Below are 27,592 nucleotides of genomic sequence, written 5' to 3'. Positions count from 1 at the left end.
TGCCACTCAACTAAACAAACATCAAAAGAAGAAACCATTACTATGAAGTGGTAGTACTGGTCTTTTCAACGCTACAACCACTTTCACCAATCAAACACAAATAGAACGGAATGGCAGCGACAAAGAAGTTTCGTGTTGCGAACTTAACAGTTTGTGCTCTCTTCGTGGTGTTTCTTTCACATTATCCGGCTGATGCATCGGACGAACAAACGAAAACCTCGGAGTTTGATGTGAAACCAGGAGGAACGTTGTACACCTTCAGCGAATCTATTGTACGTATGCTCATGTAATAATTACTTCAATTCCTTAGTTTATTCGCTTGAAACATGTCTCGTTTTGCTTGTTAATTTGCCTTTTTAACTGTCATTTTGCTAGTGTTGCAGCCACACGACAATGGATACTGTCATTTTTTTGTTTATTCACCAGGCGTTTATCGACTCGATTAGATTTCGTTCATGATTTCATTGATTTGTGATTGTTTTGCCAAACATGAGGGATACGTTAGCGCTTCAATAAAGCTCGAACGTTCGTCACATTGATGTGCTAGCTTTCATTCTGCGTGATATTTCAATTTAGTTTGTGATGACAAATAACGCGAACGAAAGAGCTTTGGTCATCCTCTGTCTTTATTTTCTATTGGAAGTGTTTAAAATCATCGTACTGTTTATGAGCTTCCAAGTGGAATTTTTTCCTACTTAAACGCACCCATCAAGACTACAGTTTGTCGCACGCTGATGACGTCGGAGCCTGTGAACGACTGACACGTCGTTAGCCGTTACAACGGTGTCATTCATTGGCTGAAGAAATCACCGTATGCACTAACTGAAGTTATCTATCTACAGTCAAACATCAAATCGATTAGATTGTTCAGCAGCTACCAATTTAATCAACATTCGACATATTAAATCAAATTTGAATTAGAACCATTGTCTGTCTAAAAAATGTGCTAATCATCTGAACCTACCAATAATAATTATTCTCTGATATTAGTGGTCCCTTTCCAGAAAGTAGACTGATAATATTCTGCATTGCACTCAATCATATCAACTATTTCATGAATATATTACAGGAAGAGAGCAAATCCAAAACAACAAGTTACTTTTGTGTTGAATAGTCTGTGTTAACAGACTTAGAAATCAAGGTCGTCCGGTTCTAACTTCACAAACAGTCCTCAAGGTTATTTGTTTAAAAAGCAGGTAGTCAAAAGAAGCAACAAGAATGCTGATACTTGCTGAATACATATTTTCATAACAAAAATACCAAATAAACAACAGTTGGTTGATGAAACAGTCATCGGTACAAATGTTTTGTCATACACTGTCATGCAAAATACAATTTGGTTATGTTAAATTATTTATTGTTTGAATAATTGGTGGAATGGTTGATTCTTAAAAAAAATGTCTGTTTTTGGAACTAATAATTATCATTGTTACACTGATAATTAATTGCATTACTTACCACTATGTTTTTGTTGTAGCATTGCCAAATTATCACAATTTGGATTTACTAATAAATCCATTTGGATTACTTTTGTGAAGATCAGTCATTTTCAGGATTAAGAGCATAATCATACTAGTAAGTGATGATCAATTTGCATGTTCAGAAGCCCTTACTCACCAGCGTTTGACAAATTATCAATGGTTATACATTAGATGGAATGTAATGAAAGTGTGTCAATGTTCTATGTATTTTTTCAGGGGGAATATGAATGCTCATTCTCATTCGTTGCACAAGGTGGAACCAATGAGGTCAGTGTCACAAAACCCTCCTAACAGAAAGTTGTAACCCTCACATCGACACACATCACAGCCTTTCCCACATTTTTTTTTAATTGACCCTTGTAACTTGTTAGGTTAATTAGAATCGATGCCTGCATTTCTACCTGCCTATCACAGTGTGGAAAGTTATGTGTTGTGTTTGGATCCTGCACTGCAAAATGAACCACATTGCAAATTTAGTAAATGCGCCCAAGTAAGGGATGCTTCATTGTAGTCAGTCGACGGAAACTCCTTCCGACTGTTGAGGCATGTTCTCTCCTTTCTAGCAATGGCAAATGAGTGTTGGCCTTAGTGAGGACAACAAGCTGTTTTCCTGCTCTGTTTGGAGGTAAGCCCAACACAAATGCATACACAATCTACTGTAGTACATTAATTGAAAACAAGACGAAACAAGCAAGGGGAGCATGCAGAATTGCTACTGTCCTCTAGGTGGCAATCTTGTCATTTGTCCTCACATTCATACGGCTACAATGAACGTGGTACCTCCACCATCCTCCTTTTGTGCTTTAGTGCAGGTAATAAGACTAATAGGAAGCTCCAAAGTAGTAGTTAGTATGCTGGTAATAGAGGCACGGGGACCTAGAAAGTTGGAAAAATATACCCCTTGGAACTTTGAACTGAACATAAACAGTAGATGAGTTTCAGTTTCATTGTAAAGATAATAAACTAGTTGCTGATATTAAATCTCATCTATTTTCGGCAATCTTGTTGTAGTATTGGCTTTTTTTTTTGACGACGACGACATCAAAGAAGAGTACCAGAGATGTCAATCACTGATGCAGAAATGTAAATTAGTGCAACATGGGAAAATGTGTGGGCACATTGTACACAGTTTGCCTTTTAAATCTTTGGAAAAAAAACATAGCGACTGTGCTTTTGCATCAACAAGTTATGCACTTTCCATTTTGCCTCAAATGCTTCAAGACAGGATTCATTTCCAAACAATTCTACACAAGCGACCAAATAATGATCAATTAATTTATTACAATGTCCATCCCTAGTTACAAGAATGAATGTATGCAAATTAGTTAATATGCATGACAACTAATGATTTTGTTTTTCTCTGCCTAGGCCCACAGGGAAATCATACTTGTTTTTCACCGCGTTCAAAATGGAGTTGAAAGGAACCAAAGTTGAATATGCAAGTGCATACGTAAGTATAAACAAGCCGCTTTGTGTCATCAATGTTTGTCGTTTCAAGTTCACAAACGGGATTCCTCCAGCATGACAGTTGGTTAGGTACTGAAGTATGTGGATACTGATGTCAAATGATAATTATTTTAAACCGTTTTGCCTGAGACTAGCACCTAGGGTAATTCAGAATGACTGGGATGAAAAAGAGGGGAACATGAGATGTATTTTTATTTGCATGACTTATACAGTGGGACCGTATCGTGGAAAACTACTTGACCTGCAATAGTTAACCTATCAGTTGAGTGCCAAACTGTGGCAGGGCTTTTACTTTAAGAACTTGGATTTCCCATATCTGTTGCTGTGGCAACGCTTTTGCCCCCTGTTGTCTATTTTAATGTTCTAGCAAGTGCTGTCCTAAATTGCGCCGCCACTTGGTGAGTGTTGGAGTTCCATTCTGGGGTTTGCGCCTCCTCAGCGTTTCTCCTGACAAGTTGTGATCAGTTGGCACTGCGCTGGCGTTGGACAGCAAAAAAGCTGACACCAATTCAGCGCCATTGCAAAGACACAAGCCCGGGTGACAGTTTCGACTTGCTCTTACCTCGGATGTTCTCCGTATACACTCCCCTCCCGTCATTGTGCTGATCAAAGTGCTTCCCCCTACGCTGAGGAGGTTTGGAAAGTACAGAGTCGGCATAAATGTCATATAATCAAAGCGGCACAGAAGACACACTTTTTGGGGTATTTTTTCGTGTAGTCCGTAAATAAGGACGTCTTCAGCTTGGCAGTACAACATGGCTCAGAATGTCTTTTCTTTGCCTTACACTTGTGTTTCATACTGCTAAAACCGCCATGAAAGAAATGTTACACTTTTGACACATTGCTTCTCAGAAGCGCATGGAGTCACTGGCCAGTGGAGGATTACTTTAGAAGAGAGATATTATGGAAAATCGATGATTACTTCCTTACGTTTGGACTGTAGAATGTCCGGTCACATTCATCCAACAGATTAGTGTTTGTAATTTTTAACCCATTGTTTATGCTGTAATATCAAAAATAAAAAAAATGTTTAGTCCGATTTGTTGTGGTCGTTTGGGATGGCAGTAGATTGGAGGCCCTACAAATACTGTTTGATGAATGCATTCATTTATTTTTAGCCTTCCCAAAGCATGAATGGGATCAGAATGACGCAACGTTTTGTGGCTCATGTGTCTTGTGGCTTGTTCCAAAATTTTCAGAGGTATATATTGTGTAGAACCCAGGGACAAGAATGATAATAAAATATAGATATACACTAATAGCTATTCATTTGAATTGAATAAACTGAAAGTATAGCTGGAATAGGGAATAACAAATATGTGAAAAATGTAGCATTTCCAGTTTTATTGTGTTGAATGTAGTTTAAGTTAAGTCTATTAAACATGCAAGAAAAATGCAATAAGCGGGACTCTTTTTTTTTTTTTAAATTAGTTCCGGCATTTATTTATTTTGCAAATGCTTAATTAAGTGAAAGGATATGCAAGAAGACCATTTGATTCATAATGCGCTTTTCGAAAGGCACCCCGCATTTTTTTTGTAATGAATTTTTTAGGCGTGATGCAATGAAGCTCCTAATGGGTCGACCTTAACACTCCCGAGCCAAATTGAATGACAAACGTTAATCGCCATCACTATTTCGCTTTCCTTCTGATTTATTGTTTCATTTTGCAACTTATCTTGCAACACTTTGTCTCCATGGAAACCAATTTTATCTACCCTGGGGTTGGATCCAGCATACACCCCAAACAACAAAAGAACGCAGGCAGAGAAACTGGGAATGAAAGATTGAAACTTTATTTGGGTTTCATGGAGGGAAGGTTGTGTGTGTATCCTGAGCGATTGTTTTGGCCCCGCCTCCTTTCGCCATTCTGGACGTTCTCTTGATGTTCACCTGCGACACATGTGCAGAGAAATAACCTTGCTAAATAAGTACACAAACAACCCCGTGACCTTGTTATTGTTCCTTCAACCTCTTCTCATTCCTTTTATCGTATTCACGTGTGTGTGTGTGTATTCCCAGTCGCAGGTAGCAGTGGCAGGAGGACAGAAAGATAAGAATCTCCATTCAGAGGAGTACACCATCCAAGAGTCGGCAGGTGAGCTTTAATCATCTCCCAGTGCTTGTTGTGTCTAGGTCACCTCCATCTCTCTTGTGGCCAGACTACATTAGAATTCACTTTAATCAACATTTTTGGCTGCTTTGTTGTCCAGAATGTCAATTAATTAAAAGCCAACTACCATCCGGGCCCTGGAATGATCCAATTTTCACTGTTTAGGGATGACCACTTTTGACACTTCAACGGGTAATCAAGTGCGTGTAACGCCGTCGTTCTCAACCGGTGTGTCACGGACAGGTTGTAAAGAAAAGTAAATAAATAAATAAAGGTGGCTCCTTGGTTTACAAGGATACCAATAGACAAGGTTTCAAGGACAAATGTGCTTGGGACAAAAATACATACTGGCCCATATAAATATTAAATGTAATTATATGGAAGTATGATATGGGAGTCCATTGTAAATTGTGGACTGCCTGTATAGTGGAAATATTTGACATGTATCCCACCGCCTCTCTTTCAATGTCATCTAGAATAGACTCCGGTAACCCCCTACCCAAATGACAAGAAATGCTATTAAAAATTGAAATGAGGGATTTAACTCATTCAATGCCAAAGATATATTTTTACGTCTTAAGAATCTTGACATTTAATCCCTGGTACATAAATATTGTTGTTAAATTTTTCACATTCATGTTAGGGGAAAGAAAGATCTGAAAACGGCAGGTACGAAATGAGTTAAGTGTACTTTACTAGATTATTATAACACAATAACTATCAAAAGTTGCTTAAAATGAAGTTACGTGTTGCTTAAAATATTGGAAGTTACAAATTGGGATTTTCAAATATGAGTGTGTTATATGAGGTTACCTTATGCTTTAATCTTACTTAAAAATAATAAGAAAGCGGATGTCCAACTTTGCAAACACTTAGCAAGGCATTCATGTTGTTTGTTATAGGCTTAACCTCTAGAGAACCAGCCCATTCATCTGTGTCCACTGTAGTGGACATTGTTTTTTTGTCTTATATCTTTTCTCACATTCTAGCTAACCGACAAAGTCTCAGTGTCCTCGGTAGAGGACATCCTGGCCTTTCCAATGTTGTCTAGTGGGTTTGAGTGGGATGCAATTAACTTTGCTGTCTTGCTGAGACAAAATGGACTGAACTGCGGACACTAATGAATAGGATGAGTCTCTGGAGGATATAACATTGAACATTTATGCCTGTGTGTATGCCAAAATGGACGATGTGGAGAGACACATTATTATTAGTTTTATTAGATTATGGTGAGTGAGTACATTCTGAGCCACTATTTGCAAGGTGCACATCGCTTGTGTTGTTCACATGATTTTTTTTTCATTTTACCCACACATGAAGACACTAAAAGTGAAAATGCCATAAAAACTGCTTCAAAATCTAAAAATATGAACTGTCATATCGAGGGGCGGTTCTCAATTTTGGGTACGTAAGATTTTCACAGGCTTTCTGCAGATATCATCAGCAAATCTAATTTAATGCCTTTTCATGCTGTGACGTGAACAGTACCTTTTTTTCAAACTATGAGCAAATTAATTGGAACATGAAGGAGCTTATTGCTAAATTGTGTTGTAATGACTTGCAACATAATGTTTGTCAATGCATTGTTGTTATTAGTGGCAATTTTCTTGCACAAGAGTCAGAAATAAAATAGATGATTTTACTTGGTCTATTTTTTTGGAGTTCCTGAATAAAATAAGCCTAGCGATATCATTGCATATGCACTATACTAGTTTAAAGTTTAAAAATATTGACACAGATGGCGTAGGGCTCTGATTTAATTCTTTTTCTGTTTCTTCATCCAAACGTTTTGGGTACATCATTGGAAAAAAAGTAAGTTTGAGAAAGTAATTTTTTTTTTTTTTGACTCCCAGTGACACACACAGAAGGCAAGTTCAAGGCTCAACTGTGCAAGCTGATGGCGATCGGACGCACGAGCCACATAGAGCTGTGAGCGCTTGGGAGTACGAGTGAGCTTCCTACTTTTAAGATTGTCAATGGTTCTGTTTTGGGAGGCTGACTGAAGATGATGATGATGATGATGATGATGATAATGACGCAGTGACTAGGATAAGTGTGTGAGCATTTTCCCCTACCGGTGATAAATTCAACCAACCAGATTTATTATTTTTTTTACTTCCACCGCCTGATGTGTTTTTTTTTTTGTTTTTTTTTTAACATTAATGAAGCTTTCCTCTGTTGCTTATTCTTACATTTTAGGCACAATCTTTGCAGGTCCATCGGGGCTATTACAGTTGGAATCATAAATGTGCAATTCTAATCATTCCTATTTTCTCATAAGTTTTAGTAAGGGCCTCTAAAGATTTTACTGAAAAAGCTCCCAGCGGTTCTATAATCCTCAATATCGTCACATCAAATCCTTCATAACAGTTTCTTCAATATTACTTGGAGCATTTTTCACAAATCACCACTACTTTGTGACTTTTTTAGAGGTGCATTTTGTGCAGCAGGTTTTTTTTTTTTTTACATTTCAGCAACATTTTGTAGTGGGACGGGTGTCTTTTTGATACATCTTTAATGTGAACTTTTTGGTGCTGAAATCAATATTCCATCATGTACTCAAATCGTTTCTGTATTCCACAGTCTCTATTTGATGAATAAAAATTCCAAACGCACATTTGACCTTCCTTGTTTGTTTTGATTCGAAAGCTTTAGAAAGCTATGTTTTTTTCTTTATTATTTTTGGTTCTCTTTGTTACTGAAGCAATATGCCCAAATCAGTTGCTTCTATTCCCCTTAGACAACATTTCCATAATTTCTGGTGTGTCTGATAGGAATAAAAAAAAAAAAAAAAACTGTTGTATTGTTTATACCTCATTGGCTTTGCTGTGTCATCTCGCACTCTAGCGGCAGCCCGTGTAGGTTGAGGAAACGGTTTTTAGAAGGGATTTTTTTTTTTTTTTTTTTGGCCACTGTTAAGGCTTTCCTCGGTGGTCCCAACAGGATGTAAACCACATCTAGGTGATGGCTGGAAAACACAAACAAGATGTTACATCATTTTGTAAAAAGAGGCTGTGTTTTCTGCAATTTGTGATCCTAATAAATTTCCTCTCACCGGAAAGTCTTGTGATTTTGCAGGTTGCTAGGTTGTAGTGAGTTATGACAATCCAAAAACGTTTGCATGTTCACACGCGCCAAAGTGGTTTTTTTTTTTTTTTTTTTGGGGGGGGGGGGGGGGGGGGGTTCGATGTTTTTGTTGTTTCGAGTCTACAGACAGAAACGTCTGGATTTGTTTTGACAGTCGACAAGTGTTTTGATACACTGCTACAACTCAAGTGAGTTTGTCTGCTTTGAAAAGTAAGCTTTTGATCCATTTCTCAGTCAATGCAAGAAAAATGTTTAGAATTTGGATGCTGTCGAGATCAATGATTCCTAATCATGCTAGTCAAGCATAACAGCCGGATTTAGGTGGCTATTTTTAACCTTTTTTTTTTCCATAGAACACCTATTAATCAAAAGTTTCATAGGTGAATTTTAATTGGATTCTAAACATATTTCAGCAAACCGGTCTCCTATTTGACTTTTTTAACAATTAAATTTCAAGATTCTTAAATGTGACTGTTCATTTAAAACATGACATCACTGGCAAATGTTCCCTGAACTTTAGTAACATTTTAAATATCGCCACTTAGGCTTCACAACCATGCAGATGAGAAGACGAGTGTGTTGGCGTGTCTCAAGAGTGCCTCGCAACCCCCATTTCGCTGCATTATATTGAATGTGAAAAATTATGAGGAATCATTAAAAGGTTTTTAATTGTCTTCATTTGCATTGGAGAACTAGCAGCTTAATTAAGCCTTAAAAAAGTAGGTTCATTGTAGCCATGTTCCATGGGGATTTTTGGTATACTGGTGCAAATTGAACAGACACTCAGCAAAACATGAATATTCAAAGAAAAAACAAATGACAAACAGGGACTGAAATTATTGTCTTGGAAATTTGGCGATAGGCGCCCATTTTCATTTGTCGTTTTTGCGAACATCCTACTTTTGCAGAAATTACAGATGTCCGTGGATTTAAGCGTCCCTGGGATTTTAGCAAGAATGAAAATTAACAGAAATGTAAGATTTTGAGGAGCAAGTAGCTGGAAACGTTGCAGTAAAATGACATGAGTTAAACCCATTCATGGCACTGAAAAAAGCGCTACTGCCCTCTTGTGGGGGAATGTGAAATTGGATTAAGCATGTTTTTTTTATTAAATCAACTTTCAAATTGATGTTGAAGATTGTGTTTGGGAGTAAAAGTAAAATCATTTTGCAGTATTCAGATAACACGAGTAAGAAGCAGAAATGTTTGAGCATTTGGACACATTTAAATCGGTTGATTTGATAATTGATCAGCTTTCACTTAGTGCACCTCTAAATGCAGTTGCTAGACTGTATGTCAATGACATAGATTGATGAACAAAGATGTTATTTGTGGAAAAACACATATTTTTATCTCGATTATGTGAGACTGAATAATGTGCATAATTTCTCATGTGAATATGAGCCTCAGCTCAATAAAGGTTGGGAAACACTGGACCAGACTGTGATAGAATTACTGCAAAATACATTTTTCTATGCAAATTGTGCCTGCCGGTGAAACGCTGTCAAATCTTTTATGCGTCTTGTCATGCCCAAGATAAACTAATTTGACACACAAATATTCCTAATTTAATCTTTGCGCTGATGCAACAGCGCCAGATAGTTGCCCAGCAAACATGACTCCATTAAAATAAATGTTTCTAAATGCATTCGTTCCATTAGCATGTATCGTCCCGGGATACGTGTTTTCCATGAGATAAAGGGATTTCATTGTTGCCTCTTCATTTCGGGGGGGGGTGGGGGGGGGGGGGCTTTGCCGGGATGGACTAAATCCTGCAGTACATATGGGAACGTATAGCTTATGCATATACATTATATATAAGCGTCAGGAGGGATTAATTCATTTTCTGTTAAGCTTAGAGAAAGCAGCTCATCTTGTCCCCCCGCCCCCCGCCAATCCCAAAGCGTTTAATATACAATAAATGTTACATTGACCTGCAACACTTGACCGCTTGATGTTGACGACAACCACGACACCCACGAGGCTTCGTCCCTGTAATACAAGCATCAAAAGCCGTCCAAGTGTTCTGTATCTCGCTATCACTTCACTCGTGTCCTCTTTTTGACACTGCAGACTGCCTTTATGTTGACATCGCCACTCTTTAGCACTTCTAATGCCCCCCACCACTCCACCAACAGAATATAAAAATCCTTTTTTTTTTTGTTCTAAATACACTGCACGCTGGTAAGAAGCGGGGCAGATTGTGATGGCGTGCTATAAAAGTCCACTCATGATGTTGCTGCTGGGCAGACATGACTTTGTTTGCCAGCTGGTCCGCCTTTCTGCCGCTCCCTCCAAAATATCTCGGCGGCCATCTGATAAAGGCTGTCATGAGATGTTGTAAATACTTTCATGTTCCACTTTTGATGAGCTCATCTTGACTTTGGAGTTGCGAGTCAAAGGTTAAAGCGGCAGATTGGCCGCACTAAAAACGCACCAAGAAAGATGTTCTCTGTTCTACTCGTTTGCCCCAAACGGCGGAGTGTTCCAAATGGAATCCGAGATTGAGTTTGACTAAAATGAATACGCTGTTGAAAGTCAAATGAAACTTTTTGCGCGGGGTTTGGTGGAGGACCACGCCTTGCCGCAAATAGTGGAAACGCACAAGCAGCTGATTGCGCATGATAGCAGAAAAGCACTACTTTTGCATCGGACGAGTCCTGACTACATTTTCTCATTTCATGCCATCCAAGTGTTAATTCGTTTTTGTAATCCATGTGTTTTCTTTTTTGTAATGCAACCGTTTAGTGCCATCCATGAGTTAACTCATTTTTTGTAATCCAAAACGCACGAACTTTGACCAGTTTTTTTTTCTTTCAAATCACTAACAATATCAAACAATAAATGATTAGTTAATAAGCAGTAATTGCAGGAAAAAGTGACTTTGCGATATGCTTCGCGACAAAATAAACTATACGTGTTCCCGTTCTACATTGTGATTCAGTCATTGCAGCTTCATTCTATGACTATGATTCTATGATTTGATTTGACTAACACAACATAAACTAAAATAAACTAAACATAAACTAAAATAAAAGTAAATAGCTTCTTCGCAGCACTTCATATATATATATATATATATATATATATATATATATATATATATATATATATATATATATATATATATATATATATATATATACAGTATATATATATATATATATATATATATATATATATATATATATATATATATATATATATATATGTATATATATATATATATATATATATATATATATATATATATATATATATATATATATATATATATATATATATATATATATATATATATATATATATATATATATATATATATGTGTGTGTGTACATCTCATATCTCATACAGTGGGTGCTTTATGCCCTGCGCTTTATAGTAGCAATGTATTTTTAGACTGTATCTGTATTTGATTTATAAGATGTGAACGTGATGGATGTTTTGTGCGCCATTGTTGTTCTGTAATGAGTCTTCTGGTTTTATGTATGGACTACAGATGGATATTAGCGTCTTGCTAAATCTGGTGCAGCCATATTTGCCTTTGGGAGGTTTACGTAACATGTTTTCTTGCAATTTTTCTTCATATATTGTGTGTGTGTTTTTTTTTTTTTTCTTCGAACAAAATATCATTAGAAATTGACCCTGTGGGTTCTCCAGGGTTAAAACACACACACGTATATGGATTGGGTTCTGTTATATGAACATCCATCCTTTTTAAAACATTTCGTTTGAATGAAACTCGAATGAATGCAACAGCAGATGACAACATTCCCGAAAGCTCACTTCCATTTAATTTAACTAAGAATTCACCCAATGTTTTTTTTTTTTTTTTTTTTTTTAAATAATAGTGTTCTTCTAAATATATTTTTAATCCCAACTCTAAAGCCCAACTGGTGTTTTGTCATTGGCAAAACGAGCTATCCTCTTCAGCATGACCAAACAGGCTTTGGGCTTAAGTGATGCTGAAGTCGCTACGCAATCTTATCTATTAAAAAAAAAAAGCCGCTGAAAATAAACTACACAAACACCTCGGATGTGAGCAATGGGCGACCCGAATGAATAAAACATGGCTTTGCTGCGTTTGTAATGAATCAGGACTGCGTTCCACAGTCTCCTCTCCTGTCTATTTTGCATCTCCTGATATTTTGAAGGGAACAGATGGAGATTGTGGCCCAGGTCAGTCAAACCGTGGGCAGCAAAGGCAATAGGATTTTTCTAACACCGGGGGTCCTTGAAGGACTCCACCAATGGCCAGCTGCCCCCTGTCGAGGGGACGGTGACCCTGTCAGCTCAGAGTCCTTAGACCATGCTCCGGACTTATCTGGCCTGAATACGATTTATCACTCCCCCCCTTTTGCTACGTGTACTTTTGCGCGCCACTGAGCCAAAGTAGTCTGAGCTGCAATTAGTTCCCATTATATCCCAACGCCCGGTGGCGTCGATGTAACCCCCAAGGTCGTAATGCGCTCAGGAGATGTTGCTTCCCATTTTTTGCAATACTCATTCTTTTTGGAATAATCTAATTTTACTCTTTTTTTTTCCTTGGTGTTCTTTAACTCATTCACTGCCATTGATGACTAGAAATGCTAAAAATCCACATGTACTGGTCTGGCATTGAATTGGTGTATTTATTTTGATGATTATATATACTACAGTATAGGTTATTCACACTGCCGTTGACCTCTGTATAAATCAAGATTCAATTCTGACTGGGCCGGCAGTGAATTAATATAAGGCCCGATTCACTGGGATTTGCATGCGTATATGCAGGCAAACTTGATCGCTCACAGAAAAAAATGTGGAAGCTGATTTACTCATTGGGCACACCCAAGATTTTGTTTGCCAAATAGCCCCAATTGTGTACAAGTTATTTTGGCTGTTTCTCTCAGAGGCACAAAATAATGGGAGGAGTAGATGCAAATAGAGAAATTTAGTAAACCTGAGACAAATTGCTGTGGCTGATTTTGCCTCTTTAAATATTGCATATAACAGCTCTTTTTGAATGCTTAACCTACAAGTGAGGAATATTGCACAATTCCTGAAACTTTGTTGAGAGTTTTGCTACTAAAGCACACGCTGCATTGTACTGAGTTTGTAATTTTGTGACACACTAACACAACTGACTTATTTGCATAAGGTTTCTAAATGATCAACGCACTCCTTGCAAACTTTACACATATTTACTGCATTCTGATAATGACTTCATTTTTATATCAGCCTGAGCACTATGAATAAGACACAATGGAGGGAGCAGGAGGAGTGAGGAGAGTGAGAATAAAAGGAGGAAGGCGATGTAGGGGTGAAGCAGCAAGATGGCGAGGAAGAATTTTTCAGGGCATATACTGCACTAGCAATTTTTTAAAAAGCCTTGTTATTGAATGACGGTTAAAAATTCAACATGCTGCACTTAAAAATTGATTAATAGACAAATTAATTGACTAATTAAATGATCACTGAAATAATTGCTAGTTTGCCTACTATTATTCAAGTAATATATTTATTTTCTGTAACGCGGTAATTTGTTTTCCTTGTCCACTGACATTTCCAATTCACTCTAAATGATCTCGCATTGCTCTCGAAAATGTTCCATTCTGAAAACCGTCGTCCAGTTCAAAACTGTCTTTTTAAATACACTGTTCTCCACCACTTTTCCATCTCCAGCCAAATACGCCACAATCATCGTCGATCAAGCGTCACACCAGTAGCAAAAGAGCCGGCGATGTTTTCGAGAGAACATGCAATTTAGCGGCCACAATTTGGGATCATCAAGCCCAAAGTGCAATCTGCGGGCGCAAAGTGAGCATCTGCACAGGGGCTCTTGTTACCAGAACATTAACCCGGACAGATGTTATGATGGCTTGTGCGCGTTGAGCCTAAGTACCATGGAGATTTGTAGACAAGCTGTTCTTTCCTTACTCACCCCAAGTCTACGTCCTGTCACCTTGGAAACCTGCTCCGTCTCAGCTCCTTGTGGCCCGGCCTCGAAACTCTCCTGTTGGGTAGAAATGACCTGGAAATGACCATTCACGCTTTTAGTCTCTAATCTACTCGAGAGTAATTTTCTTTTGACCTTCCTCAACAAAAACTCAGAAGAACGGCGCCAATCATTGCTTTTAGTACCGTACCATTTACTATATTTTAGTTTTTATTTAAAGTAACTGCTGTTCGTATTATAGTATCTTACGAATAGAGGGTAATGAAATGTTTGTGTAGCTTGGTGCCAATCAAAATTTTGGAAGCATGTGCAAATTGAAATGGTCTCAAACAGTCATTACATTCAAGCTTATTAATGCTAAGCTGTGAACTGAAGTACATTTCAGTGCATAAAGTATTAATCTCGTCCTCAAGATGAAAAAAAAAACATTATATATATGTATATATACTTTATATGTGGAAAATATTTTATCTTGGCAAAAGGTGCCTCTTTTGAAGAATCATAATTTAAAAACTCACTTTTGATTAACATTTTTAATTCATCAAATTATCCCATCAATGGCTACATTTGTAAATAATGAAAATTGTTACAAATATACAAATATATAACACTATAAATGTTAAAAGTACTGTACAGTGGTACCTTGACTTTAAAGATGTTTGGTTAATTTTTTTTTTTTTGCATTTTTTTGCAAGGAAATATTGAACTTAGGAGTTTCTGACACTAATTCCTTTGATATAATTGCAACATAACCATAAATATTAACATAATAAATGTTAAAATAATTAAAATATAGCAAAAAAAAAGTAAAATGTGGAAAAAGTGTGGCCATTTTTTTATTTCTTGTATTTTAATTAATAAGTTTTATATGATTTAATATAGTAGAATGCTATTTTTCACAAATATCACAAAAAGAAAAGGTGCGGAACAGTGGATGTTTGAACACAAACGGTGAAGCAACACATGTAGATGGATATAACATTACTCACAGGGGTATCATTTGCGAAACTTGGCACTACTCTGGGGTGGCCATGGCCACCGCGAATAATTTGCCCCATTTGTCCCATGTTGTCTCATAATATGTAGTCACTAGTCAAGAAAAACTCATGGGGTTTGTTAATTGTAAATTTGTATTAGCAAGATGCTAACAATATGATTACTGACGAATAGCCTTTAAGTGGTAGTTTCGAGTTAGCAGTTAGCATTGAAGCGAGCTCATTTCGTGTTAGCTTGTGAACGTTAGCAAACTAGCTTACCACTGTTTCTCATATAACAGATAAGTAGAGCACATAGTTATATTGTTGTTTATGTTATAATAGCATTTCAAATGGTTTTATGATTTTTTTGGTTTCAGTTACTACGGTGAATAATAACGCAATAATCATCAAAAGGTGTTATCGCTCAAGCAGTTATCCGTCTAACTACTGCGGTGCTGCAACAAGGCAAGAATTGTTTACTAGATAACATATTTATTACACAAGACAAAATATGAACTGCACTTTGCATATTAGGTCATTTGTAACTTAAATAATTAACATAATAAGCCACAAAAATATCAACAGGCATTTTCTGGAGTCCTTGATATATTTCTGCTGGCCACTTTCCTATAGCAGTATAATGATATCCTGAAATGATTGCTGTGCCACCCCAGGTTTTTAAGTGGCCCCCCTCTGGCCACTCCTACAAAAAAAAAAAAAAAAAAATGTGAAAAACTACTATTGTCTCGAATTTTGTGAAACTCTTGTTTGCGTACATTGTGGGGGGCCTGGAACGAATTAATGGCATTTCATTTCATTCCAATGGGGTTTGAGATATGAGTTTTTTTTGGAAGTTATGAAAGTAGTCACCGGATGGATGAATTAAGATCATAAATCAAGGCTTTACCGTATAGAATGATTGTGAACACAACAACTTACTTGTTATTGTCGGGGCCGCCGTCTCACACCGTGGTTGAGAGCAGTCTTCTCTTTTCGGGGTACGGAGGAGCTTTGCGGGGATCCTGCGTCATCTTCGCGGGATCTGAGAGTCTGTGGTGAGGGTAGGGCGGAGGCTTGCGGCCTCTGCGGCCTTGCCCCGATGGCGGTTGGGCCGCCCCCGCGAGAGGCGGCCCGGCCGAGGACGCTCGCTTCTCTCTGTCGGCGTGGGCCGGCGTCTCCGAGTCCGCGGGCGGGCAGCTGGCGGAGGGGTGACGAGATGTCGCCGACGGACAGAAGCGCACGGTGGGCGGGCGGTCGCTTCGCGGCGGCTCGATGATGACAGACGGCCCCAGTGCGGCGGTCGGATGGCGTTTCGGGGACACCGGGGAGATGGGGCTGATCATGACCGAGGACGACCCTCCAGGGGAAGACGGAGGGGACTTGGGGATGTTGACCGTCAACGGGGAGAGTCCGGGGGTGGGCGGACGGACGGGGAGGCTCCTTTGCGGGGACGACGGCTGAGTGGAGGGATTTGGATTGTTGACCAACGTTAGCAGCCCTCCGCGTCGGGGAGAACTTCCGAAGTGAAGAGTTCTGGTCAAGTCTGTGCTGGGTTGGCATGGCAACTCCATTGGAGGTGACCTCCTCCCATTGCGATGGTCTCTCCTCAGGGTGAAAGTGGCTCCTCGAGGGTCTATCGATACCAAGGGCGTGGCATGGGCGCTGATCACGGTGACTTCATTGGAGCCGGAAGAGGAGCAGCTCTCACCCTCTTCTGCCTGCTGTTGATCTTCCTCGTCCAGGTCTATGCAGGATGTCAGATAGTCGATTTGATGGACCACCTGGACAACATTTCGCAGGGTTGAGAGCGGGCATGAGAGATCGACCGATTATCGGCCTCCGCTATTTGGAGATTTGACGCAAATCGGTATCGGACTTTTTTTTTTTTTTTTTTGACCCGACCGGCGATGTGAAGAAATCAATTTAATGTGACAGGATCTTTGTTAGATCAAAATGAAAACTGCTTTTACTTTGGAAATCTGATCATTATTATCGTGAATTTTCCAACGTTACACACCAAACCAATTACAAATTAGACATTGAAACTGTACTCCTAATACACTTTTGCTGTGCCGACCGCTGCGAATGACTTTAAATTAAGTTTTATTTATTTCATATTTGGGGGGTGGGGTTCGATTCATTACAAAGACTCACAGCGGTTGAACTCAAAACTATTGTGTAGAGTAGTGACGAAGAAGAAAAAGAAGACAAGAAGAGTCATCTAGCTTCCAGCCAGCCTACTTTATGAATGTTAATTAAATTTAGTCCTTCCCTATTCAAATCCCAACGAGTTCATGCACAGCCCTAGAATATTAGAATTTTGGTTAAAATTCCAGGATGAACCTGAAAAATATATTTTTTAAAAATCTCTAATCATTAAAATGTCCAACTGATATTTCAGCTCTTTTTCTGCACCATTTTGTTCTCTAACAAAAAGCTCAACATAAAAAAAAAATCTTAAATCGTACATGTTCGTCATGTCGCCCGTAATTATCATTTAAGCAAAGCTCATCCATGCTATTAAGTAGATAATGTGCTTTCAGATGATCCGACCACGGATCATCCGATTTGTTAAATGCAGGGTTTTAATTATTAGGTCTAAATAATACCGTAAATACAACATGAGACCACTCTGCCAAAGCTCCAAAATATGCCGCTGTTATTTGGAACACCGACTCTTGATTATTTACAGCAAATTATGTTAATAAAAAGCCCCACACACACACACACCGAAAAGCCTACATGGGGGTTTCATTAAAGTCTCAAATCATTCAATCACAAAGACGTATTTAGTGTATTTGTTGATTTTTTTTTTTTTTAAATAATCGGGTTGAAGAAGTGTCCAAAAAAGCTGGCAATGAATGAGTTAATCGTCCAAAGAGCAGCAATTGTCAACAGTTAGTGGCACATTTATAAACAGATGAAGCCACCGATCATTAAAGGGATAGTGTGTAAGTGTGTATTTCGCATTATGGACAGCAGGAGGTGCTGCAGTTGCTGCAATTAGCATTGTCAGTAGCCATAACAAACATGGCCGCCTCCGGAGAAGTGCCCCACCCCTGAAACTTACAATCATTTAATTTATCAGTTTTTAATGAAAAACGGTCCAAATCCTACACACTGTCCCTTTAAATTAGGTTTGACATTTATGAAGGAGAAAGCAGTTATGAAAATTGATGTTTTTCCTGTTGATTGTGCTATTTTTTTCTTCCAGGTTACAATATTTATGCTACATTTATCTGTAATAAGTGAATCAACTATTCTAAATCAAACATTATTTATTACCTTTGTGGAATATGAATTAAAGTAGCAAATTTAATCCGTTTTGATCCATCTGAAGGCTCGGCCATTTTGCCTTTGACTGTCAACTGAGAAAGACGTCACTGTTGCTCAGGATTCAGGTGACAACCAATCACGCCCCACCTCTTAGCTGAGTTTTGCCATGTGACATCTGGAATTTGAGCTGTGATTGGCCGTTACGTGAGCCCAATCACGGCTCGGCTTGCAATCACATGAGCAAAATTCAGATATAGCACTGAGCCACTGTGATGTCATTTTCAGGTGGCAGCAAGTGGCAAAATGGAGATAAAATACTGTATTTTCCGCACTATATGGCGCACCTATAAGCCTTAATTCTTAAAAAAAAACCTGATGGTGCGCCTTATAATCAGGTGGGCCTTGTATATGGATCAAAATTGAGATTGGGTTTCATAGATGGGGAATGAAGTGATAAAGTAAGCTTTACCTGTTTCTTTTGTATGTTTACAGTTGAACAAGGTTGCTCATATTGACACTGAGTTATTATGCTATTGAGAGTTTAGAGTAATTATTTGAGTTATTATTGTTATTACTTTGAGTATTACTATATTGTGATTGAAAAAGTCTTAAAACATGTAATTAATTGAGGGTGCGCCTTATATATGGAAAAGGTTTTAAAATATGTCATTAATTGAGTGTGCGTCTTATAATTCGGTGCGCCTTATAGTGCGGAAAATATGGTAGATGGATTTTCCTGCTTAGTTCATATTCCAAAAATGTAAAATTACCGTATGTTCTGCACTATAAGGCGCACTGGATTATAAAGCGCACGTTCAATGAATGGCCTATTTAAGAAAAAAAATAAAAAAAATAAAAAAAAATAAAAGGCTTTTAGGTGCGCCTAATGTTGCGGAAAATACGGGGATCAGAATATCCTTTTCCTCCGACGAGTCATGTTTTATTGAATATAAGCATGTCAATAAAATTGTTGAGTTGATCTCGCCTTTAAGGCCAAACAACTCACCGTAAATGATCTATTTTAGCTAATTTTTGGTGAAAATTATTTATTGACCTCAAATACTTTTTCTTTGCCCATCTATTCATTCCAGTGACATTTGGTTTTGTTCTGTGCCATGAGACTTGAGCAAAATATGTGATTTTTCTCAATAGAGGTTAGGGTGCACTGATGTAAATTACAGGAATAATTGGAAAATCATGAATACAATATTTCTATAAAGTGTCATAAAGATAGTGTTTTCGTTTGGCGTGCACACACACACGCGCGCGCACACACAAAACAGAGTGTAAAATAATGGCAGTTGCAATGATTGGAGAAAATTACTCTAGGGGAAAAGTTTGACCTCTCCCTCCACCTGTGCTCGGATAAATCCTGAGCTGGAACAGAAGCATTACTGTTTTTTTTTTTTTTTTGTATGTTCAAAAAAAAAAAAACATCCTCGCTGATGTCAAAGGATGACCTGTTTTTCCCCCCTCGTCTAGCTTTGTGTCGGAGGCATTTGGTTTTACTTTGAAGTGCAGAGTGCGCGTTTGTGTGTATGTGACGCTGGGCTATAACAGCTTGTTATAATGTCAGGATTCACCAGAGATAAAAAGAGCACAGGACCCTGATTTGAGGCTGCTGCCGCTGCTCCCAAGCGTAATGATTAGAAACAATTGTTTGTCAAGTCGAGCAGACGAATGTTCACGTTGTTGAGACGCGACGAAGAATTTGGGGGTTCGGTTATATGTTTATAATGATCCGCACATGATCAAGATCGTGTTACCTAAATGAAGCATTGATTTAAAATGGACTTTCATTAAGTACGCGCATGCAAAGAGTCTCCGTCCATACTTTGGGAAATGTGAAGCAACTCATTTATGTAATAACTACCACCACCGCTTCCATGATATGATCAACTAAACTGGGTGAAGATTCTTAGCCACTTTCAAGCAAGGGATGAATGACTGAAAAATGATCTTATTGGGATTTTTTTTTTCGTTCCCATTACTGTAATTGCAATTTAATACCCTCGTGAAGTTTATTAGAGATTGTTTTTTAGGTCATCCAGTGTTCAACCCCCACCCCCATCTACTCCAAATAAAACCAAAATGATGACATTTGTGTGTGTGTGTTTATGTATACAAATGAATGTCATCATATAAAATTTCAGCAACACCTTGAAACACTAACTCAACTGTCAAAACCCTACTTTTGAACCCCTGACCCTTGCTTCTTAAATAGTAGGGCGGGCTCCCATGGGGGGATGCGGATGACCCCAGGGAAAACAATTTATTTTTGCCATGTGAGGTGTAATTGTGATAAAATAAGGATTAGCATCTATTTTGTTCAGGCACAATGATTCTCTCAGGTATTTTTTTTTCAGTTTTAGACTAACCTGTAATCTGTAAAAATGTATTAAAAATAGTTAACTGTTGAGGAAAGTTGGTTTAAATTGCTTTTTCCTTTTGTCAGTGTTAAAAGGTATACAGTTTTATGTATACTTATACGATCCTTATAGATGATAATCTTATTTATGGTTACGGTCGGCATGGCAGGTGGCGAAGGGGGCGGGGCAAAATGCTTTCTCTTTCCTTTGAAAAATATAATTGAGAAGCACTGCAGTTTCCTAATCCTACATTGAAATCCTAGCACAAATTTGAAACCCTAACTTAATTAAAAACCCCAACATAGTTTAATTTGAATCCCTAACCATAATTTGCAACCCGAGTCATAGTTTGAAACCTTAACACTATTTTGACCCTTACTTTAGATCAAAATATGAAACCCAATCCAAATTCTACTGAAACTTTGTTCAAAAGCCGAACCCGAGTTTAAATCCCAACTTTCACTCCAAAACTTTAGTTGGAAACACAAACCACAATTATTTGAAACCCTAACCGCAGCTTGAAATCCCAACGCTGCTTTAAATTCCAACTCTGAAACCCAAATCCAGCTTTGAAACTTTACTTTGTAATTTTACCAACAGTTAATCCCTTACTTTAAAACCTTAATCACGTGAAGGCCGAAAGCTAGCTAAAATGAAGATTTGGCGAGGGGAAAATCTGACAAATAGGCTCAGAAAAGAAAATATAAACTAACGACTGAAACATCAAAAACGATTCACTTGAAATTGGCTTTGAATCTTCAGCCAGTCTCGCCTGTCATTTCAAGGGCGGCAAAAGTGTTGTGCTGCGCTAGTATTTATGTAGTCTTTTTTTTTTGTAACAGTGGGGCAGCGGTGGAGAACGGCTTGCTTACTGAGTTCTGACACGTTTCCAGAAATAAGACAAAAAAAAAATACCGTGTTGTTTAATTTTCCTCTTGATGGGTGGCCAGGCACCCCAGAGACTCAACTGCGAGTTTTCAAACCGTTTAAAAGTTAAAGGTACCTAACGCGGTTTAAGGTCCGGAATAATAATTTCCGATAACTCCAGAGTATTTCAGTGTACATGACTGTTATGCTAATGAGCAGACAGTAATCCGGTAAACGGCGTAGCAAAACACGGCCTTTCTACTTTTGCTCTCCCGTCGGTAGCGGCTGTCAAATGGGTTTAACTTTAAAGCAGCCGCAGGATCATTAGAATTCAACCAGTAATTGGTTCCTAAATCAAACCCAGGGACCGGCTGGGTTCATGCAACAGAATGATATAATAGGCCTTTGAAATACGGAAAGGCGACAAAAAGTCTTCTGTGCCTTGTCTGTCTTTGATGTGTTGACTGTTTGAGAAAATTGGGGAGGTTTTTTTTTTTCCGTCTCAAAAGTGTCAGCCTGTTGCCAACCCCCTGTCGAGGCTTTATGCTCTTTCATCAGCGACGTATCAACACAAGCGCACGGCAAGCGTTCCCCTCTGACCCCGGATGATGAAGTTAATGCCCGGGCGTCATCGCCGACCCGGCGGATGAAATGCGGATAATGTGCGACGCGAGGGGCACCGCAATAAATGGATAGTGAAAAGCCGTCCGGCTGAGCCTTGAACAGCATCTGTCCGGGAGAGACGAGAGTTTGGAGGAAAGGGATGACGATGACGCACAGGAGGAGGAGGAACGCGGGAGAAGCAGGTGGACGCTTCGCCTAATGTCACGCCGCATCATCTCGGGAAGCCCGTGAACGCGTGTGGCAAATGAGGCGTGACTCTCGTCTCATTCAATCCCACGTAAAAAGACATGCATGACTTAAGAGCAAACACCGCGCACGTTGAAGACGAGAGATGGGAGCGGAGTTGCGGGAATAATTTGCAGAGGGTGTTGGATGCGCACAACCCAAATGCTGACTCTCTAATGCATATTTAATTCTGCTGAAGGCGTACAGTTTGAGGATGCAAAGTCATATAAATGTCTAAAGACGGTTTCGGCCATTCTAAGGGACCAACGCGCTACACTAAATTTGTACCTCTGACCCTTGTGTGGTATTTCGTCCAATCCGAGGATCCGAGGGAGCTGAAATTTCACCGGATGGTGACGACGTGTCAAAGTTCAACATGGCACGACCGCTGCCATTTTAACCTGCGTATTCTCCCCCCTTCGTGTGTAAAAAAATTCCATCCACATGGCTTTGTTTGAAAAAAAAAAATTGCTGGTTTACAAACCCGCATAATAATGAGGTTTTATTCATTCAAAGCATTTCAAGCCGCTAGGTGGCAGTAGTTTTGCCAAATTCTGATCAATAGAAAGAAGTTTTGTCTGAACGTCAACGGCTGGAAATAGAATAGAATGATGATGTACATCGGTTTATGTTAGCTACATGCAAATGCAAATACAGAGAAGTTGGCAAACCTCCACTTCAGTCAGAAGTTTAGAGACCTTTGGATTAGATTTAAAAAAAAATACCCGGGCAGATAGGGCGAACTGGAAACATTTAGTACGCAAGAAAATGACCCGAAAATGGTCAAAATACTGCACAAGGGTTAAAGGGTCAAATGGTGGTCACTGGGGCTATAGGACTTGATAAATATTGAGCCCTTAGACTTTGTGTAAAGAATACGCTAAGGCAGTGGTTCTTAAATGGGGTTACAAGTATCTTTTGGGGGGTTCGTGAATGCAACCGAGGAATCCATGGGTATCAGGAAATCTCATTTAACGCTGTTTAATATCATGACACAACACTACACCTTTCTTTTCAAATTGAGAGCAAATTGATTAGAGCATGAAACGACACATTCCTAAACTGTGTTATAGCGACTCTTTTGAAAAACATTTGATACCTTTATTTTGTCATATTTAATTGAAAGCACATCATCATTAGTGATGCAATTTTTCAAGCAGATGAGCAAGAAATAATACAGATGATGTTATATGATCAAACATCTGAAATTGCTGAGTAAAATACACTTAGTAAAACCTACAAATGCTGTTCAAAAATGAATGCATCAGACATGAATGTCATAGCACTCTTTTTTTTTCCTTTCCAAAAATGCTTTGCGCTGGCTAGGGGGTACCTAGATGAAAATATATTTCACAGGGAGTACATTACTGAAAAAGGTTAAGAAGCATTGTCCTGAGGTGCCTACAAAGGATTCTGTCCAGCCCAGGATGGGCAGCTTTATAAAATTGATTCCCCTACCACACCTGATCAACTTAAGTTGTACTAACACTATTCGCCAGTAGATGGCAGGCATCAACTTAGTAGCACTTTAACTAGAAAAGAAAAACGTGTTGCTTTTTTGGGATCATTTTTGAGTCAGTCACTCAAGTACTGTAAATGGGAACTTTCAACAAGGGGCGGAATCTGAAATTCCGTAGAACTAACCGGGGATGTTACACTCTCAAGTCACAACCACAGATTTGTGTAAACAACATAACCACACCTGAGCAATAACGACTTCAAGAAAAAAAAGGAGGCAAAACGTGCCGCATTGCATTTTCAAAACCAGTGTTGGAAAAGTACAATAAATTAGACGAATAATTTCGATTTGGAACACGGCAGTCACTTTTTCCCCCCAATTTCTGACATTGAAGTTAATTGGCCTAAAGGCACATTTTTGTTCAGAAGGGCTTCCTTTTTAGACACATTGTAACAGTCATATCTACTAGATGGTGTTCTTTACTAATAATCTTCTGTTATAATGGCATACAAATTATACAGATGTAAAAAAAGGAAGAAAAGCAACTGAAATCAAGGTAAAAACTCATCAATTGCTGATTTATCAGCTCCCGGATGGCTTTAAGTGAATTCCAGACTAGGGATGAAAGTAGAAACAAGCAGCCATCCATCTTCTGTAGCAGTTGGTGTCATTAGGGTCTCAGGTGAGCAGTCATAACTGAGCTCTGAGGGAACTAAAACTACAATGCGGCGCTGTGACATAAATGAGTTTGACGTCTCTGATTTAGAGTCTTCAATGAATCCAACGTACGTTTGAGGCATGTGGGAGGAAGGCGGAATACTTGGAGAGAAGCCACAAGCAGCACGAGGAGAACATGGAAATGCCTGAGTAGTATTGTAATCAAGGTCACACCGACTGAAGACTAGAACGTCCTAAGAATGAGACGGGATCAAGAATTTTTGACATTGAGACCAAGACTAGACCAAAGCGTTTGGAGGTTGAGATTGAGACTGTGGCTGAAACAAGATCAAGACTTTAGGAAATAGACCCCAAGACAAGATCAAGACATTCGGAGGTTGAGATGGAAAGAAGCCCTTTGCCAATTGAGACAGAGACAAGACCAACACTTTTGGACGTTGATACATGGATAAGACAAAGACCTTTGGAGGTCAAGCTTGAGACAAGACCAAGACTGAGGTAGAGACTTACACAAAACCGAGACCTTTGGAGATTGAGACAGAAACAAAACCAAAACTCATGGAGGTTGAGACTGAGACAAGGCCAAGACAGCATGTATGAAAAAGAAATAAAAAAAGAAATGAACAAACAAAATTCACCTATCCAGTTTCTCACCGAATACAGTCATCTCCATAAAACATCTAAATTTGACTGTCCATGACCTAGCCTTCAATTCCCAGACCCTTAAAACGTGGTCTTGAACACAGTCTTGAGAGAAAAACCGATCTTGAGAACTACATTACCCCAAAGCGGTTCTGCAAAATCCCGACAAAATATGATTACCTCTTTCATTTCCTGCTGAACGTCCCTCAGCGCAGTCAGAACCTGCTCCAGGTTGTCCACCACCCGCTTGAGCTGGTTCCGAACCATCTTCCTGTTGCAGTCCGTCCCCTTTCTGCGCGAGTCCTCCTCACTCTTTGGTTTGTGCCGGACCCACCTGGCCTGGTTGGTGCTCAACGCTTGGATGCGCTTGCCGTGCTTCCCCGGACCTCGCAGAGTGGTGGTAAAACCCAGACCTCTGTGGGGAACCTCAGAGGAGAAGATGACTCCATTGAGCGGGGCGCCGGAGCCCTCCACAGGTGCTTCTCTGAGCACGCTCAGGTCTCTTTGGCTTTGACAGTTCCTCCTGATGTAACTGAAACTAGATCTGAAGCCACGCTGTCCATCCTTTGATGATCCCTGAGGGTTTGAACTTAGCCAGACGGATGACTGCAGGTCCCTCTGGTGAATAACGTGGCTGGTGTAGTCCCAAACGTCCTCCCTCCTCTCCTCCACGCAGACGTCAACTTTAGCATCTGGACCGTCAATTATAAGAGCGGGAGTGGGAACCGAGGGACTTGCCGCAAGAGGCCCGTATTTTGTGACCGGGGAGCCAGATGGGGGAGCGTCGCCGAGGCTGGCTCGGCTAACCGGATCCAGTTCCACTTCTGAGGACTGCTTGGACTTTGCGGGACTGCCTTCCTTCTGTTTCCCCAAGATGTGGTGACCCCTCAGCACCACCGGCAGCATCCTGGCCATCCCCACGCCGTTGCAACGCAGCTCGCTCTTCTTGGTCTTGTTCTTCCCCGGGATGGAGAAGATCCCGATGCTTTTGGTTCTCTCCAGCGGGGCCAGGTTGTCATGGAGCTCGGGATTGGATTTGTAGGGCCCGTTGAGCCCCAGGTCAGAGCTTGGCTGCGACTTGAGACTGTTGCGCAGCCACGGGATGAAGTGAGGGGTGTGAGGCTTGAAGGCTCGATGCTCCTTGCTGTCAGAGAACATGCTGACGGATGATGTCCAGGAGAAGCGCGGGGTGGACAGACTCCTGAGACGGCGGGAGCTTGCTTTTCTTTTGCCATAAATCTCCCTCCCACTTTTGCCATCAACTTCAACGGGATCTCCGCAATCCGTCTCGGCTTCCCGCAACTTTTATCCGATTTGCTTCCACTTGCGGCTCATTGTCAAACCGCTCGAGCCTCGTTTCTCCGTTTTGATTTGATCACCCTTCCTCCTGTTTTCTACCTTCTCCGCCCCTACTCCTGTCTCCGGAGCCCCTCTTTTAGACCTGCGTCTCTTCTTCCAGCCCTCCAGCGTCTCACTGGCTCTCAACAGCAGAGGCTTCTCATCTCTCTAGCGCTCTCTCTCTCTCGTTTCCCTGCACCCCCCCCTTTTTTTTTTTTTTTGCTCTGCAGCGCACTGCACTGCCTCCAATTCCCACTCTTTCTTCCTCCCACTCCCTCTCACGATTCTAACTCACTGTCCTCATCTCTCCGGTTTCTCTCTCTGCGCCGTCAGTCCTTTATGGTCTCCCCTCATTGTGACCGTCCCGCTCGTCTCTCCTCTCCCTCGGCTTTTGGTCACCCCGGCCCCTTTCCCTCCATCCCGCTCCAGCTGAACTCCAATCAAGATGCCAGTGTTATTAATCCCCGGTTAGCCGGTATGTGTGCCCACGTGACTCCCCCTGCCTGCGTCCTCATCTGATTACTCCTTACCCCAGCTCAGCTCTCCACAATTAAATGCTGCTTTGGATTGCAGAGCGGGTTTTAGGGGAGGGAGAAAAGGGGCAAATAATTGCAACCTAGGAGATCAGGCTTCAGCAATTTGACAGAAACTAGAAGCCGCCCGGCTGTAAAGAGCAGTGAAAAGTGTCACGTCGTGCATCCCACTTGTTGTTTTTTTTCCTCGCCATGCAACTTTCATTTGTTCCAATTATGCGGAGACGAGCGTTATTTTCGGCATTCCTCGTCGCTCCGGTAGTAATTCTTGGCAGCCAGGATGAGATTTCTTGTGTTTGACAAGCCCGGAGATGCCTCCCAGGTACACTCCTCGCTATTCATGCAGATGCCGGGGTCCCTCCCTTTCTCATGAAAAGACGGCAGAACATCCCTGACAGTTTTGTTGTCACTCAGCAACCCGCAACTCAAAGCCGGTGTCATTCTGCGAGTCAGCACTCCGACGTATTCCTCCGCCGATGCCCTGTTGATATGCTTACATCCTGTGACATGTACAGGTAC

At 40.0% G+C, this 27,592-nt stretch overlaps 2 protein-coding genes across 5 annotated transcripts; one reads left to right on the top strand and one right to left on the bottom strand.

Annotated features, from left to right (window-relative positions):
- The first annotated feature begins 38 nt into the window (after positions 1 to 38).
- Positions 39 to 7,674, top strand: mydgf (myeloid-derived growth factor). Its single transcript, XM_088425569.1, has 6 exons — positions 39 to 272; positions 1,698 to 1,748; positions 2,045 to 2,106; positions 2,850 to 2,931; positions 4,969 to 5,044; positions 6,913 to 7,674. Exons 1-6 carry the CDS (start codon positions 111 to 113, stop codon positions 6,990 to 6,992), a joined length of 513 nt encoding a protein of 170 aa, XP_088281695.1. The 5' UTR covers positions 39 to 110; the 3' UTR covers positions 6,993 to 7,674.
- On the bottom strand, positions 4,725 to 27,558 carry LOC148416955 (uncharacterized). 4 transcript variants are annotated; one of them, XM_088425564.1, is made up of 5 exons: positions 25,383 to 27,558; positions 16,002 to 16,843; positions 14,071 to 14,160; positions 7,873 to 8,027; positions 4,725 to 4,839 (listed from the first exon to the last, which is right to left on the bottom strand). In XM_088425564.1, exons 1-2 carry the CDS (start codon positions 26,358 to 26,360, stop codon positions 16,025 to 16,027), a joined length of 1,797 nt encoding a protein of 598 aa, XP_088281690.1. In that variant the 5' UTR covers positions 26,361 to 27,558; the 3' UTR covers positions 4,725 to 4,839; positions 7,873 to 8,027; positions 14,071 to 14,160; positions 16,002 to 16,024. The 4 variants fall into 4 exon arrangements, with proteins under 4 accessions (XP_088281690.1, XP_088281692.1, XP_088281693.1 ...); XM_088425566.1 differs by having other exon boundaries at positions 14,071 to 14,142; XM_088425567.1 differs by lacking the exon at positions 7,873 to 8,027.
- Between the last annotated feature and the right edge of the window lie 34 nt (positions 27,559 to 27,592).

This window comes from Hippichthys cyanospilos, chromosome 10 (assembly GCF_059441005.1).
Source record: "Hippichthys cyanospilos isolate Australia breed blue-spotted pipefish chromosome 10, RoL_Hcya_1.0, whole genome shotgun sequence".
NCBI lineage: Eukaryota > Metazoa > Chordata > Actinopteri > Syngnathiformes > Syngnathidae > Hippichthys > Hippichthys cyanospilos.
This window is presented reverse-complemented; position numbering and strand designations above follow the sequence as displayed.